This window comes from Cimex lectularius, unplaced genomic scaffold (genome assembly GCF_000648675.2).
Source record: "Cimex lectularius strain Harlan isolate CLEC.00 unplaced genomic scaffold, Clec_2.1 scaffold131, whole genome shotgun sequence".
Classification (NCBI taxonomy): Eukaryota; Metazoa; Arthropoda; class Insecta; order Hemiptera; family Cimicidae; genus Cimex; species Cimex lectularius.
This window is the reverse complement of record NW_019392685.1, coordinates 637,192-655,637: the sequence shown is the minus strand read 5'-3', so window position 1 is coordinate 655,637 and position 18,446 is coordinate 637,192. Positions and strand designations below refer to the sequence as shown.

Below are 18,446 nucleotides of genomic sequence, written 5' to 3'. Positions count from 1 at the left end.
GTTTCTTTCTCAATTATTTCTACTTGTTGCTCCATTGATTTGATCTCAACGACTGCTTCAAGTTCTTGTATATGTCCTTTGTTTCAGGGTGTCTAAGTACATAATTTTAGGTCTTTTTACATCCTGCAAGTTTTTTCTACCAATAGTACTATAGTTGGCTATAGATTTTTTCCTATTCCTCCACACTGTTCTTTATTCTATCGTTGTTTTGGCCAGAGTTAAAATAGAGGCCCTGTACCTTGACCCTTTGCGTCCTCTCCTCTTTCCCTAAGTCCTTTTTCCTAGCAGTTTTGATTTCTCTGTTTCCCAGTGCGAATCTGTTGTGAACGAAAATCTCTTATCGGCTCACTTCTCCCTTTAAGCACCTCTCACATTCCTCTTAATTTTTCCTCTAATATTTCCCAATTTTCCCATCCTATACTTAACTTCCTAAACCATAGGGCGTTCTACGGCGTAGCAACGGCGCCCCAACCTCGCTACGACCCTTCAGTGATTCCTCTTTTTCTTTGTACAGTTCATGCCAAATCGTAAGTTTTTTTTTTTCATTTTTGTATCCGGCCAAAACAATGGTCTATTCATTTAAGTTTTATCAAGCCCAAGAATCTCGGCTCAAGTTCGAATATGATTTCTTTTGCAATACTTCGATGACAAGGATTTTTTTTTCTCCTTATGGGCTGGGCCTCACAGCGACCAGGTCTTATGATTTGGAAAAAATGCAGTGTCAGCACGCATAAATTGAATGTGAAGAATTATTTTGGGAGAGAAAATTGCCTTCAGTATGAACGACGATAGATTTATGTATGAATAAATTAATAAAAATGATATAAGGAATAGATGAATAAATAATGATTGGTAGCTAATTAGATTTTTGTTGGTCGTAGGTAATTTTACTTGATTTTCCTTTTGGATTCTTTGGTTTGAAGTTCATTGATGTCAATAAATAAAAAGCCTCAAATCCAGGGAATTTTTCCCTTTTACATTTTCGTACAACGTCGTGCATGGCGTGCCTCTCCAGGAAATTGGTTGGGACGTATGAATGCGTGCCGGGAAGCGAGACGGAGGAGCGATAGCGGCCGTATCGCTCACGGCTTTGTCGGCCCGTCCTCCTCTCAACAGTGACGTCATTATTTTCACACCGGCTTCGCACATGTCTTACACCTCGGGAGGGTCAAGGATTCGCAGAAAAAAAAACCGAGGATTACGAGATAAACCGGTCGATCCGAGGGAAACCCTAAGGATTATTCTAGACCTGTTCACAGCCGATCGATCCGGGAGGCGACACGTTCCACGGCCCGTGAACCGGAGGATCGACCGTTTGAAAATCGAGACTCGGCCACCACGTGACAAATACGTTTCATAAATAAACTTCTTTATCCGTCCCCTCCCTCTTATAAAACTGGAAAGCCGGGTTGTGTTAATAGCACACGTACACCAGTCAGCAGAGGAGAAACAACGATTCTGCGAGGACTCGATGTTATCCCTTATTAAAATACCCCTGCTTAAATCATTGCAAAATACATATTGAATCCTTAGCATATCAGTGCTTTCAACTCATCCAGCAAGTCCACAAACCTCGCCTTGATATCTAAAACTCTAAAACTAATAGCAAGTATTATTATCAAAATTGATCCTTTATAATATTTCCTACTATCAAATTAAATGTTTTTTTAACTGTTGTTCTTTACTTTTTTTCTTTCTTTGTTATTAATTTATTTTGTTTACTTTTCCTCCTTCTGTTCTTTATTTGGTACCGATTTTTTGTCAAACCTTATTTTATACATAATTATTCATTTTAAGGACAAATAGCACGGTGCCAAATGTGTACGAACTTGTATAACTTCATTTTTTCAAATCAGACGTTCAACGCCTGGTAAAGTAACGGATGCAATCCCGCAATGCATAGGCTCATAGCTGGTTTATCACGAATAGGTTCATAGAGAAAACACAAAACTCCGATTTAAAATAATGATTTTACTTCTTTCAAACTTTCTTTGGCATTAACATTAATTAAAATATCAATATTGTATATCCGAATAAAAAAATAACTAATCAACAACATAAATAAAGTATATGTTTAACAATAATAAATACATTTTATGTAAATAATTTTACACATCCGGCTTTGTGTACATGCTAATGATATAATATTTTATCTGTTTTGCTCATATAACAGATAAAACAATGCGCAGATATAACAAAACAATTAAAAATATATAAACCACTATCTACATTCAACACAATTGTATTAGTGTGTAATAATACAAGAAATTTGTTTACATCGGTTTTATTCTTAACGGCCTGCCCGTATCCTTGATTTCATGTTGGATTTTTTTATCTTTTTGGATGTCAGGAAACAGAAAAAAGGGTGGGAAATTTTTAAAAAGAGCAGGGCTGGCGGCCTCACTGGCACGCACATGAACCTCAGTTCAGGCTGGAACTGTTTTTGTTATTTGAAAATGCAAAAGGTTAGTTCACAGTAAACCATGATTATTTTATCTTTAAAAAAAAAGCAGTCTATGATAGAAGAACGTAATATTAGGCACCTGGGAAGTTTTAGCAAGTTAATGTTCCATATAATAAATTTGTAACCACTATTTATAAAAATATAACTGTAAAAGATTTTATTTAGTTCCTGATGATGATAATATAATTAATGAAAGCTTGGCGCAGCCCAGAAATAGATATTGTTTTGTTTCCGGACTTCCAAAGAGCGGCAACCACCAAGATATTTGTTTAGTAATTAGATGAAGCATGGTACTGTGTATTTTAACTTCGACAATTTAATTTCTATAGATAACCTATGGATTTATCTATGGATAGGTAAATTAATAAATCAGTAAATAGATATATTAATAAAGAAAGAGAGAATGAGAATAAAGAAAACGAGTACTGTCAATAACTTCCAACTGACCAACTGATTTACTTGTTGCAATGTTTTTACAATTAACATTACAATTTTACAATTTTAGTATGTATGTAATGTACGTAAACATGCATACACACACACACACACATTTATATTTCAAAAACGTTAGTACAATGAAGTAAATACGCGCACAAGATAGAAATAGAATTGTGCCAATTAATATACGACGCCTTAACAATCGTTTGATGCAATTCCGCAATACACCAATGCATTGTTGGCTAGCGTAAGACGCAAATTAATCTCCAACTCACCATAAACAACTCTAGGATCTCTATTTAAACTAAATTTTGTGTCTATTGGGTAAAAAGTGCCAATATCTTGATATGATATAAAGAGTGTAGAGTAAAAAAAAAAAAAATATAAAAAAAATAATAAATAAAAAAAAATTTTAAAAAAAAGATGACATGATTGCAAATCACATTCCAAGAAGGGAGACAAATATAATAAAATCAGAGGTTTCTCAATGACGAATTGTCTCTTTAACGTGTTCAATAAAAGCGTCTTGATCCTTATTCCAAACCTTGGGCCGAAGCCCGGCAAATGTTGATTTGGATTTGAAGGATGCGAAGCCCGGAAAGTGCGATCCAAACACACGATTGTTCAGCATTTTCCTTGTTGCGCCAAGATCTCTCTTTTTCCTTATTTTTTCCGAACCATTTCTTATTTCCTGGCAAAGACCAAAAGCGAGATCGGTAGCATCGAAAATTCAGCTAAAAAAATTTCTTGGTAACTGAAAGTTTAAAAAAGAAGTTTAAACGTTTATCAATGATTAAAAAAAACGCTAATGCTGATAAAAGGTATTTTCCTCCAGTAGCATATTTAAGTTTAGACTATTTGGATCGCTGGGTTAGATCAATATTTTTAAAAAATATGATTATTATAGATCGTAACAAAACACTATTCTGCCTAAAAAAAACAGCAAGAAGAGTACGTCATGACGTGAGATAAGAGTGACAAGCAGCCTAGTGTAAAATGGAATGACGACGCCGTCTGGAAATAATTCCAGCCGGAATACCTTTGAGCGTCGTCACAGGTCGTGAGTATATATAGTGACTAGGAGGGGGTACTCACCCTTTAATGTGCGCTCTAGTGTATTATGCCCTGGGTGCAACTTAAAAGGGCGACACGGTTGGAAACCCCTATTTTAGCAAATAATGACCGGAGCAATAACGATTTAACCTCATTATCAGGCCTGTACAGAGTTATTTTCGAGTTATTTTTAGGAGTTTTAGAGGAAAACAATAGTTGAAGCTAAAAACTTAGTGTTTGACTGTACATGCATCTGTACATCTGCAAAAATGCTTGTTTATTTTTTAGTCTAGTTTCAAATTTTTACCTTCTTTTGGAGAAAAAAAGAAAACAAATACAAGGTACCTCAAGCCCAGTTCAAGTTCTCTTCCTCAGAATTTAATTAGGCGGAAAAACCAAAATATATCACTGATCGTTCAACCAAATCAACCAAACACCAAACAGAAGTTGGCTCGGTTCTTCGTGGACTTACAAAATTAAATTATAAACAGATCAAATTAACCTTCTGCAACTCCCATTCTTATACCGGATGTCCTTTTCATTTGGCCCGACTGAATTTGTCTAAAATAAAATACATACTTAATATTTTCCAGTCTAGTTATAAAATTGTACTTTTTTTTGGAGAAAAATTATACAGGGTACTCAGGCCCAGTTCAAAATTTCAAATAATAACAACGAACAACAACAAATAAATAACATACAAGGGATAAATCAATACTGGCAAAAAAAGACAAAATATATTTATATTCTATATATAATTTGTAACAGATTGAGTGATCATAAATAAGACAAAAAGAATAAGTAAAATAATAAAAACTATCGAAAAAAAACTGAAAAACTGATCCACTTCAAACGTCAAAAAGACAAAATATACCTTTGTTCCAGATTGAGTGATTATAAATAAGACAAAAAGAATAAGTAAAAGAATAAAAACTATACAAAAAAATAATTGAAAAATTAATCCACTTCAAACGTCAAAAAGACAAAATATACCTTTGTTACAGATTGAGTGATCATAAATAAGCCCAGTAGAATTAGTAAAAAAATAAAAACTATCGAAAAAAATAACTGAAAAACTGATCCACTTCAAACGTCAAAAAGACAAAATATACCTTGTTACAAATTGAGTGATCATAAATAAGACAAAAAGAATAAGTAAAAGAATAAATACTATCGAAAAAAATAACTGAAAAATTAATCCACTTCAAACGTCAAAAAGAAAAAATATACCTTTGTTACAGATTGAGTGATCATAAATAAGACAAAAAGAATAAGTAAAAAATAAAAACTATCGGAAAAAAAACTGAAAAACTGATCCACTTCAAACGTCAAAAAGACAAAATATACCTTTGTTACAGATTGAGTGATTATAAATAAGTCAAAAAGAATAAGTAAAAAAATAAAAACTATCGGAAAAAAAACTGAAAAACTGATCCACTTCAAACGTCAAAAAGACAAAATATACCTTTGTTACAGATTGAGCGATCATAAATAAGACAAGAAGAATTAGTAAAAGAATAAAAATATCGAAAAAACTGATCCGTTTTAAACGTCAACAGTTCAACAGTTGACTTTCTAATTTTATCTAAAAGTACTGTTTCTTAGAAGTAAATCGATGAGAAAAAAACGAAATACATCACTGATCTTTCAACAAATCAGACAAAACGAAAGAGAAGTTGACTGGGTTCTTTGTTGACTTACAAAATTAAATTATTAATAGATCAAATTAACATTCTGCAACTCTCTTTCTTATACAGGGTGTCCTCTGAATTTCTCATGAACCAATGTCGCCAGAAAATAAATAAAAAATTAATATTTTTTAGTCTAGTATTAAAATTTTAACTTTTTTTAGAAAAGTTATACAGGGTACCTCAGGCCCTGTTCAACTTCAAGATTTTAAACACAACCCTATCCATCCTGACAACGCTGTACGCTGAAAACAATGGTGCAATCGGATTTTAAATTGGACAAAAAATGACAAAGCTATGGCAAAAAATTGGAAAAAAACGCATTTCGTTTGTTTCGTTGTTAACTCCAATAATTTGCTTCTTCACTAAAGCAAACATTAATTACCTTTATTGTTTACTTTCTGCCATTGTTTGTCAAACTGCCAGTGTGAGTGCAAATCTTACTCCTAGATTTAAATAAATTTTACAATAGTACATATTCGTTGCATTCAGTAATTCATTTAAAATGAACCGAAGAGAACATTTTTCCGATCGAGCGAGTAAATATGTACTGCTTTATTGATAGCGGTGGTATTGCACCGGCAGCGTAATTTCGAGGAGCTGAATATTTTACTTTATGTTCCCAAAAATTCCAATTCCTCTCTCCGAACTGTCGGAAGGGTGGACTTGGACCAATAGAATGATGAATCCAAGTTCACCTCTCGATGTAGTAAGCACTAAACCGTTGGAATTTTCGAACGTGAGCATAGGAAAATCTGAGAATTTCGTACTCTTGTCATCATCAGGTGGTTCACAGCATCAAAGTTTGGCGTGGACCTCACGGAAATAAATTAATCGAGCCTTATTTCTACGGAAATAATTTAACTCGTTCAGTTTCTCAATTTTTTTGAGGAAAGTTTTACCCACACTATCATATGATGTTCCTCTGCAATAACGATAAAGAATGATGCTCCAGGATGATGAAACCCGAATTTTTTGCAGCTGAGACCTTATTTGAATCGTCACGTCCGGTGTAGGTAGAAAGGACCTCAGGATCTGTTGGCCTCCTCGGTCACCCGATTTAACTCCACTTAACTCCAAATTCTGGCACGTATTCATCACTAGCATGATGGTGATCATCCAAAGACATACTAACGCGACGAAATGACAAGAGAAAAGGAACAGACTCTTAACAATATTTCGATATCAGAACTGCACAAGAAGATTAAGAATGTCAGGACAACCATCACGACCATCTAGGTATACAAGCGTACTATACAGACGTAAAGTCTGAATCCAAGAAGTCTGCGTATACAAATGGTTTTGCAGAGGGCCATTTAAAAAGCAGTGTCTCCGCCGATCATAACCCAACAACTTGAGTTGACAAACTGCGGCAAAGGATAGAAAACGCCATCTCAAATGACTCAATCGCTCTGAGCACCGAAGCGTTTTTAAAAAGAGCAAATATTTGCATCTTTACGCAAGACAGGCAGTTTAAACATAAAATGTGATTAATAAACAGCAAACCAAATGACTTTTTTTGGTCAAACTTTTTGCCAAAACTTTGTCATTTTTTTACCAATTTAATATCCAATTGCACCGTAAAAAATCCTTTAAAATAATTTGTCAGGATGTATAGGAGCGTTTTTGAAATTTTGAAGTTGATCTGGGCCTGAAATACCCTGTAGAATTCTTCTCAAAAAAAGGGTAAAAATTTGAAAGTAGACTAAAAAATATTAAACACCGTTTTTCTGTTGTTTTGATGGCGTCGTTCGTTCAAGAGAAATGAAAGAGAGTTGCAGAATGTTAATTTTAATCAATTAATAATTCAATTTTATAAGTCAACAAAGAACCGAGTCAACTTCTCTTTTCAACTTGAAAGATCAGTGATATATTATGGTTCATTCCCCCAATTTACTTCTGAGAAAGAGAACATCTAGAAAAAACTAGAATGTCAACTGTTGAACTGTTGACGTTTGAAGTGGATTAATTTTTCAGTTTTTTCGATAGTTTTTATTCTTTTAATAATTCTTTTTACATTAAATCTGTAACAAAGGTATATTTTGTCTTTTGTTTTACCAATATTGATTTATCCCTTGTATGTTATTTATTTGTTGTTGTTCGTTGTTATTATTTGACAATTTAAAGTTGAACTGGGTCTGAGGTTCCCTGTATAATTTTTCCCCCAAAAAGGTAAAAATGTGAAACTAGACTAAAAAATAGTAAACTCATTTTTTTATAGTGACATTAGTTCAAGACGAATTTATTCAGGCCATCTAAAAAGGACACCTGTATAAGAAAGCGAGTTGCAGAATGTTAATTTGATCTATTAATAATTTAATTTTGTAAGTCAATAAAAAACCGAGTTTTGGCGGATTTATTGAAAGATCAGTGATATATTTTGGTTTTTCCCCCTAATTTAATCCTGAGAAAGAGAACTTCTAGAAAAAAACTAGAATGTCAACTGTTGAACTGTTGACGTTTGAAGTGGATCAGTTTTTCAGGGTTTTTTTATTTTTATTTTTAATTTAATTAATGATATTGTTGATCAATACCTTTTAATAATTATTCTTGTATTAAATCTGTAACAAAGGTACGTCTTGTCTTTTTTTGCCAGTATTGATTTATCTCTTGTATATTATTCATTTGTTGTTGTTCGTTGTTATTATTTGAAATTTTGACGTTGAAGTGGCCAAAAAAAGTTAAAAATTTGAAACTAGACTGAACTATTTTGACATTAGTTCAAGAGTAATTCAGCCGGGCCATCTAAAAAGGAGTTGCAGAATGTTAATTTGATCTATTAATAATTTAATTTTGTGAGTCAATAAAAAACCGAGTCAACTTCTCATTCGTTTTGGGTGATTTGGTTGAAAGCTCAGTGATATATTTTGGTTTTTTCACCCTAATTGAATTCTGAGGAAAGGAACTTCTAGAAACAACTAGAAAATCAACTGTTGAACCGTTGACGTTTAAAAAGGATCAGTTCTTTTCGATATTTTTTATTATATTACTATACGTCTTATTTATGATCGCTCAATCTGTAACAAAGGTATATTTTGCCTTTTTGACGTTTGAAGTGGTTCAATTTTTCATTTATTTTTTCGATAGTTTTTATTCTTTTACTAATTCTTCTTGTCTTTTTTTATGATCACTCAATCTGTAACAAAGGTGTATTTTGTCATTTTGACGTTTGAAGTGGATTTTTTTTTTGTATAGTTTTTATTATTTTACTTATTCTTTTTGTCTTATTTATGAACACTCAATCTGTAACAAAGGTATATTTTGTCTTTTTAACATTTGAAGTGGATTAATTTTTCAATTATTTTTTTCGATAGTTTTTATTCTTTTACTTATTCTTTTTGTCTTATTTATGATCACTCAATCTGGAACAAAGGTATATTTTGTCTTTTTGACGTTTGAAGTGGATCAGTTTTTCAGTTTTTTTCGATAGTTTTTATTCTTTTACTTATTCTTTTTGTCTTATTTATGATCACTCAATCTGTAAAAAGGTTTATTTTGTCATTTTGACGTTTGAAGTGGATGTTTTTTTGTTGTTTTTTTTTTGATAGTTTTTATTCTTTTACTTATTCCTTTTTGTTTTATTTATGATCACTCAATCTGTAACAAAGGTATCTTTCGTCTTTTAACGTTTGAAGTGGTTCAATTTTTCAGTTGTTTTTTTCGATAGTTTTTATTCTTTTACTAATTCTTCTTGTATTATTTATGATCATTCAATCTGTAACAAAGGTATATTTTTTCCAGCATTGATTTATCCCTTGTATGTTATTTATTTGTTGTTGTTAGTTGTTATTATTTGAAATGTTCAAATTGAACTGGGCCTGAGATTCCCTCTACCATTTTTCTCCAAAAAAGGTAAAATTTTAAAATTGGACTAAAAAAATATTAAACACTTTAAATTCACTAATTTCGTGGTCCGCTTGACCTTTAGTTGAGATAAAAAAGTCAATGGCAACGGAGCGTCATATAACTGTTTTTTGTGATCTTTTTTTTATTATCATCATCAATCCTAGTCAGTCAATTCTAGCTGTTTTGTCGCATTCCATCATCCTACAGGCTACAAGAAGTAACGCCACACTTTTTTAAATTCTTGCCACCGGGTGAAACAGATAAATAAAATATAATTTTTTTTAAATTAGTTTAATATTTCACTTAGAAAACAAGACCCTGATGGGCGGGTGGGAAAAACGGAGCGACCCCGGTTCCAAGGGGATGGACCGGCGCTGGAAACGGTGCAGCGGCGTACGACAACGGCGCCGGTGCCAGGTAAGCTGCCAATGGTGCAGCAGGGACCAAAGGTGCCACCACGCCGTTGTGGTTCCTCGTCACCACCTGGCTGCTATGCGCTGTTACGAAAGGTGCAGCTGGGGCTGCATGCAGCAGAGGCGCTGGTGCCACAAGCCCAGATGCTGCTGATGCAACGGCAGCCAAAACGGCAACTATAACCTAAAAAAAGTACAATTTTTTTTAAATTTATAATTAAAATTGACTTGAGTTGGGAAGTTACTGTCCGAGTGGATCGAGGTCACGATAGCTCAAGTGGTAGAGCAGCGGCGTATCTAGCCGAAGATTCGAATCCCGCTCAAGCCATTGACTTTTTTAGCTCAACTAAAAAACCTTAATTAATTATTAAACACTTTTTTTTAAGGCGTCATTGGTTCAAGAGAAATTCAATGGGAGGACTAAAAGGACATCCTGCATAAGAAAGTGAGTTGCAAAATGTTAATTTGATCTATTAATAATTTAATGTAAGTCAACCCCTGTATATTTTTTCTCCAAAAAAGTAAAAATTTGAAACTAATCTAAAAAATGTTAAACACGTATTTTTTATTTTTTTATTTGTTTTATAGCGTCATTTGTTTATGACGGATTCAGCCGAGCCATCTAAAATGTACACCTTGTTTTTAAAGATTGCTGACCTGTTTTTAAAAATATGACAAAATCAGAATGAATTATCAATATAACTTACAGAAAGAGGTGCGTAGATAAATATTTACCTTATTTTAAAGGTCATTAGGTAAATATTTTAGTTTTGACAAAGCAAACGGACCTCAATGTCGGAAGTCAATCAAGTTCGTTCATGGTGAAAGGAACGATTGAAATTAGGTCGAATGCTGTACAAGGATCACGTGAAGCCCAGATCCGCCGGCATTTCCTCCGCCCCCGCGGTTAAAGGGCTTATCCTCCACCCCCGGTCTTAGCCTACTTCCTTTGAAGTCGTCCTTTGAGAACCTGTTTCACGTGAACCTACGACGTCCAGGTGCACCTCAGCCCGTGACTGAGAAGCGGGAAGGAAACGGGAAATAAAATTCGAACCGGGCCCCGCCCCATCGATCACCGCCCACGTTTCCTATCACGTGCTCCTTCGCGTTCTTTCGCTTTCTTCCACGAACACCGATTAAATTTATATCAAACGATTTGCGTAAGTTATTATATACTTTTCCTGATAAACAATAACTTTTAGAGGGTGGATTTCTTAGTCAAGAGCGACCTTCGAAACTGCTTTGTAGAAAGGATCACGTTACAAGCAACACAAGCATTACTCGCTTTTTTAATTTATTTTTTCAATCTAAGGACGCTTATTTCTTTAATATTCTGATTCTTTTATAAACTTTTAATTTAGAATCTCTATGTCAAGAGTGAAAAGCATCACTCCATTATACTAGGATAAACAAGCGACTTACATCAAAAATGACCTATGTTCAATCAGATTAGATAAATAGCCATTTGTGGGATAAATATTATAATTAGAGTTTTGTAAGTTCACTTTCTATTGATTCTATTTTTGTCCCAATCCTAGTCCTACACTGCCTATGCCTTTGTGCTATTCATTTCCCTATCGTTAATAAAATCTTAAAAAATTTAAAGGACTATTAATAACTTTCCCAAATTGATTATAATACAATCAATATTTCTTATAATTCTATTTTTGTTCTCTCTCTCTCTCTCTCTCTCTCTCTCTCTCTCTCTCTCTCTCTCTCTCTCTCTCTCTCTCTCTCTCTCTCTCATTTTTCTCTTTTCTTCATTTTTTCTTTCTTTCTTTCTATCTTTCTCTCTTTTTCATTTCCGGTTTATTTATCTCTCTTTCGCCTCCTTTCCCCTCTCTCTTTCCCTTACTCTCTCTTTCTTTCTGTCTTCCTCATTTTCTCTTTCTTTTTGTCTCTTTTTTTCATTTTGTCTTTATTTATATCTCTCTATTTCTCCTCCTTTCCCCTCACTCTCTCTTTCCCTTACTCCCTCTTTCTTTCTTTCTCTCTTTCTCCTCCGTACCCCTTTCTGTTTCTCTTACTCTCTATTTTTTCATTCTCTTTCCTCATTTCCTCTTTCTTTTTGTCTTTCTTTTTCATTTTATCTTTATTTATTTCTCTCTCTTTCTCCTCTTTCCCCCTCTCTCTTTCCCTTACTCTCTCTTCCTTTCNCTCTCTCTCTCTCTCTCTCTCTCTCTCTCTCTCTCTCTCTCTCTCTCTCGCTCTCTCGCTCACTCTTATATTTATTTTTCTACACTTCCTTTGTGTCTTTCCCCATTGTCGTTTTAATTTCAATTCTCCTATTCTTCATGCTTAGTTTTGTTAAATATTCAAAATATATTTTTTTCGCTTTTAAACCAATTAGGTTTTGTGGGAAGATAAAAGATCTTTTAGATTTTTTTTTATCAGACTTTTCAATCGTCAGTCGATCCTAGTTGACTGGGTTTAATTTAATAGTACTGCCGGACACATTTGCATCCGCTTATCTCAGACGTGGCCTGACTCCAATCCATCCGTTTTGGATTTCTTAATCTGACAGAGGCGAGCCTAATTGCCCGAGGGTTGGACACATTTCAAATAAATCAGGGACGCTTAGCCGGCCGTTGCCTTCTCTCCGCCTGCCAATCAGGCATCGCACAAAAAAACCACCCCCAAGCCCTGTAAACCACGGCACGATTTCAAATGTCCCCGGAATAATGAAAAGGCCGTTGAACCCGTGTTAATTCAGGACGCGGAAGCCCGCCCTTCGCCAAACACCGGTGGTTTTATACCGTTGAAATTTGCCGAGAGCTCATAAAGAGACGGAAAAAAAATTCGGTTCCAACCAAAATTCTTAAAGACAGTGAAAAACGAAACAAAGTTCAAAACATTGGATCGGAGTGCACAAAAAAAAGTTTCAAAATGGCAACCGATCAAAAACGATATAATTAATAAACTACATTTTCTGTCCATTTTTTTTTTTTTTGTAATTTTACGTATCAACAAATATGCTTATTGAATGTAGTATATTCAATCCAAAGTAAATAACCACGTTTTAGCCTTTTGTTTTCCAGTAAACTACCTGTTATATACAATCATTCATTTATTACTTATATCCTGTCATATAAGACGCACTGTATGTTGAACCTACATCCTATGTTCCGTTCTAATCACTTTCCTGTACAAATTTTGCTATGTATATGCCGCCTTACATGCTGTCGTACAGGTATGATTTTAATTTGTTTATTCATTTAGAACACAAAAACGCATTATTCAATGTTTCTTTCTAATTCCTGTTTTCTACGAATTTTAATATTTATATGCCAACTTATATCCTGCTGTACAGGTATGATTTTAATTTGTTTATTCATTTAGAACACAATAACTTATTATTCAATCCAATATATTTCGTGGTCCGATTGACCAAATAACTTCTTTTAATAAATTAATCTTTATGTAAGGTATTCTCCTATTGGTTGAGATAAAAAAGTCAGAGTCGCGAGCGGGATTCGAACTCACGACCTTCGGCTAAATACGCCTCTGCTCTACACTTGAGCTATCGTGACTTCGATCCACACGGACAGTAACTTTGAAAAACAGAGAAAGAAATGGAGAGCATTCCTTTCTCCACCGACAGCACCAATTTAGAGCTGTGAAGGAGATAAGGTTGCTCTTCCTAAGGTACAGGATGATACAGACGAAGGATCCACCGTGGTTAATACCAAAAGAGGTAAAGGTGGCCATTCACGATCGTTCCTAGCAGTCCAAACGGAGCCGTTCCAAAAACCACATCAATGGCAAAACTGAACTGGCGTGCCCGGCTGTGCCGAATATTCGACCGGTCCAAACTCCATCGCGCCACTCGAAATATCTACGGCGCGACGACGGCATGGCGCGTTTGTGAATGAGAAAACTGGCGTGAAAGGTGCAATATTGCAGCGCTGGCTTGGTTGTGAATGTGAAAACCGCGTTGTTTTTTTGGCGCAGTCTCCGTCTTTCTGTCACTAAGCAAACATCTCCGTCGTACATTCTTAAAAAGTCAAAAACGTTTATTCTTTATTGGTAATGACATTCAATCGAGATTTTATTTTTGAGGTGATTGAATTGTATGAAAATTTACCATCTTTATGGAAAGTGGTGGACAATGATTATATTACCACGATAGAAATAAAAGAAATTCGATCCTCAACCAGTTGGTCGACGTTTTCAAAACAAAGAGTACAAATGCAACGAGAGATGCGGTATTGATAACCCCTAACAATGATCAGAAATCGTAGTAGAGAACTTAAGTTCTTTGTAGTTCTTCCCTGTAGCGAGAAATCGTAATTTTCTAATCAAGGGGGTAACAAGCTGGAGTAAATATAAATAAGACGTTAATCTTTTTTTTGGAAGGTTTTCTTTGAAATGAAAAAATAGTGTCACGAGGGGATCGAATCCACGACATTCGGCTAAATACGCCGCTGCACTAACCACTTGAGCTATCCTGACTTCGATAGTTCGATCCACTCGGCACCAACACCCCATCTCAACCTACAACCTTTCGAGTTTTCTCTCTTTTTGCCATTTTTTGGTGTCGGAGAGGATCGAAGTCACGATGCTCAAGTGGTAGAGCAGCGGCGTATTTAGCCGAAGGCCATGGATTCAGATCCCGCTCGTGGCACTAGCTTTTTCATTTTAACCAAAACCTTACAAAAAAGATTAAATAATTGAAATAAGTAATTTGGTCAATAGAACACTAAATATAATGGATAAATAAGACATTTCATCCATCCTTAAATAGTTCCACCAATCAGCGGGTTCAAGGAAAAGATCTTTCATCAAATTGATGTGGGTATTACGGCTTCTGTTCAGGAGCCACTTCTTACACCATTTCGTCTTCGATTTTTTGCTTTTAATATGTAAATAAACAGAAGAGTAGCACAAGAGATCGTCATCAATTTGGAGAAGGTAATTCACTGGTTGACGTTTGGAGCGACTGGCTGTGGAGCGGTCGTGAATGCCCCGTCAAATTTCAGGCCCTCCAAATGGAGCTGTACGGCTTGGCGCGGTTCCATTTGGAGTGATCGTGAATGGCCACCTTAAGAGAGGAGGGCGATCCAGGCACGAGCATAATAAGGATCGCTCCAATTCTCGAAAGGTTGGGTCCACACCCGCGTTTCAACCTGCCTTCAAGGACAGGTTCAAACAAAGACGTGACCCCCAGGTAAGTACTACCCCAGCACAGAATAGACTGGGGACTAGCACTAAAAGAAGTAGGATGGAGTATCCTTCACCTTACGCAAAAGAACCTGCCAAAAAACCAAGGCAAGGAAAGGCAAAGGAAGAACAGGTAACGACACATAAACCAGTGTTTAAAGTTGTTCTCAGGAAAGCCAACAAGGATTTCTTTGCTAAAGATGAGGCACTAAAGTTGAGATCACTGAACTGCAACAGTGCCCTGGAATTGATCGACGAAGAGGACCAAGGCGTAGATTTTATAAATTCAGGTCTTGTTAAAGGTGGATGCATGTTCATGATAAGCTGCGGGGAAGAACTCACCGTCAAGGTTGTCAGGGACATGCTTAAGAAGCTGTGGGATGAAAGGGAATATGTGGTCTGAGGTATTAACGCCCTCCCGAGAAAGGCCAAAGTGTCCACATTTGCAGTGGGACTCGAGACTAGGAAAGAGTCTATAAACAAACTGCTGCGAATTTCTAACAGGAAGGCAGGTTTGAACATAAGGATTGCCTACAACAGAGAACCCCACACAGTTCATGGGCTATGTTGGGAAGTACTAGAAGCGGATGCCAAAATACTCCAGCAAAATCCAACGATGACACTGGAGTTGAACCGCATCAGGGTGAGAGTCTCCTACCCTCTCAACCAGAGACAATGGAGATTGACAAGGACCCATCTCCACCGACAAAGGACGAGGGAAGTAACTTCAACCCCGCTCACGCGTTACGAGGTAAGGGTGATGTAGAAGCGAGCGGTCCTGCTGTGGAGAGGATGATGGTCGAGCTTTCCAGCGAAGCCGAGGATTCCCTTCTGAATCAGGGCTAAACCGTCCAATTCCCATTTAAATGACTTACCCCGAGGACCCCATGGACTATTAATGAGACCTCTCAGGGTGTCACAAATTAATATGAAGCCCAGTAAGATTGCCACGGCCAAAATCGGTAGGGACAGGACTGTGCTGCAAACATTGATTTATCTAATTCAGGAACCCAACACCTATAGGGGTACGGTATGGTAGAAAAGGATACCAGGAAGCGGGGTTTGTATTACCCAGGCACTGCAGCCTTCTGGCTTATTGTACCTTCCTAGTTCCTAAGTTCAGTCAGTAGAATCAATCCTTCTTCTTAGAAGTATCACATCATTGACTGTTGTTGCTGCAATTGGTTCCCTGAGTTTTTTTCGTACGTTAGGTTAAATCTCCATTGAAGCTTCGCATTTGAAGATGATATGAGTGGCTGTTTCCTCCTCCTCATTAGATAATCCGCAGATGGGATCATCGCTGTATATACCCATGTTGTGTAGATGTTTTCTCAGATACCAGTGACCGGTTAGTAGTCCCAGCACTCCTCTGAATTTTGCCCTCTCCAATTGCAGCAGTGTTTTTGCCAATCTTGGTGAGGGTTGTTTCATCATAAGTTTACTATGTCTAGCACCGCTAGTTTATCCACTTCTCTTTTTGTTTTGCTTGGATCCATTCTGCGATGGAGGATTCTTCTTGTTTTTGTTATCCCAAGGATAGGTTCGTGGCGTATGTATGGTCTTGCTCTCCTCTGGCCAGTTTGTCTGATTCCTCGTTACCCAAAATTCCCCTGTGCCCTGGCACCCAAGATATCAGGTTGTTGTGTTTTCCCAGGTTTTGGAGATTTTGGATGCACTGACTAGTTTTGATGCAATTCTTTTACATGCTAATGTTTTAATAGCTGCTTGGCTGTCTTATTTTATGAGGATTTTTTTGTCAGTGTAACCTCTTCTAAGATAGGGGCCTAGCAATCGGTTTAAAAAATAATAATTTTGAACTGTTTCAGGATCTGAGGCATTATAGGCCGAGAGCAGGTTCTGTTTTAAGGATATCTTTACAATATCAATTGATTTCAGGAGAAGAAGAAGCCACAAAACTCTATATATGGCAAGTGCATACCCCACGATGAGGATTGCCCAACCGAGGCAGTAAAGGAACTTATATCATATTGTGACGATACTAATATAGGTCTTATTCTGGGCTGTGATGTCAACGCACATAACCTAGCATGGGGTAGCACAGACAATAATGCGAGAGGTATAACATTCTTGGAATTTATATTGAGTAAAAATTTATCCATCCTGAATGTAGGCAATAGTCCCACTTTTATAACAAAAAATAGAAGGGAAATATTGGATGTATCACTAGACTCTCTGCCAATTGTTAATTGAGTACGGAGTGGAAGGTGACACCAGGTAAGATCTCCTCAGATCATTGTATCATTGATTTTAAAATCTCAGAAGTTAACAAAATAAGGTTTAACAACCCAAAACTAACGAACTGGGATACCTATGTTAATACTATTAATAATATTACAGGTTGCATACCTGCTCCTACTAACGTACCAGAGTTGGAGCAGGCTGCTAACAACATTATACAGGTCATAAATTCTGCATATATAGAAGCATGCCCTGAAAAAATACTACGCCAGAATCGACATCACTGGTGGAATATCTGGCTAGTTTAAGGAAAAGGGTCAGAGCATCACACAAAAACGCCCTGCAGTGGAACTCCGAACAGTATTGGAGGGAGTATCTCTCTATGAAAAAAGACTATAAAAAAGAGTTCAGGAAAACTAAGCGTAAAGCCTGGAGGGATTTGTCTGAAAACAGAAACTATTAAGGAAAGTGGTAGTATTTTTAAACTTCTGGAAAAAGATTACATTAATCCTTTAGTTTTATTACAGGATGATAATGGGGAGTGCACCACATCCTGTGAGGAGATTCTGAACCTGATGGCTAGGATTCATTTCCCGAGGTCGGACTCCTCCGCCATTCTAACCGAAGATGAACTACCAGCACCAAACTGGGATAAGGCCAATGAGGTAATTTCTTGGGAGGCCTACAAATGGGCGGTACATTGATGGAATATTCCCTGCCCTCCTTCAACAGGCTACACCTAGCCTATCTAGTACAGTATTGGATCTCCTAAGAAGTAGTCTGGCATTGGGACATATACCAAAACGCTGGAAGGAAATAAGGGTAATTTTCTTACCCAAGCCAGGTAAGGTCTCATATCAATTACCTAAATCTTATAGACTTATCTTCTATTTACATAAAAATAATAGAGAAAATTTTAGATAAATATATTAGACATGATAGTGGAATTAATACTATGGTACATCCCAATCAGCATGCCTATTTACCATGAAAATCAGTGGAAACTGCTTTGCTTTCACTGATAGGCAGGATTGAGAAATCATTACTTAATAATGAATATACACAAGGCTGCTTTTTCGATATCCAAGGGGCGCTTGATAATGTTGATACTTCTTGCATTATATCATCACTAGATAAATACAATGTTGACCATCACCTTACTACATGGGTGAAGACCTACTTGGA

The 18,446-nt window shown here is 36.1% G+C and overlaps 1 protein-coding gene across 1 annotated transcript; it reads right to left on the bottom strand.

Moving 5' to 3' along the window:
- Positions 1-9,792: 9,792 nt before the first annotated feature.
- On the bottom strand, positions 9,793-11,180 carry LOC106662949 (cuticle protein 16.5-like). Its single transcript, XM_014387405.1, has 2 exons — positions 11,166-11,180; positions 9,793-10,086 (listed from the first exon to the last, which is right to left on the bottom strand). Exons 1-2 carry the CDS (start codon positions 11,178-11,180, stop codon positions 9,793-9,795), a joined length of 309 nt encoding a protein of 102 aa, XP_014242891.1.
- Between the last annotated feature and the right edge of the window lie 7,266 nt (positions 11,181-18,446).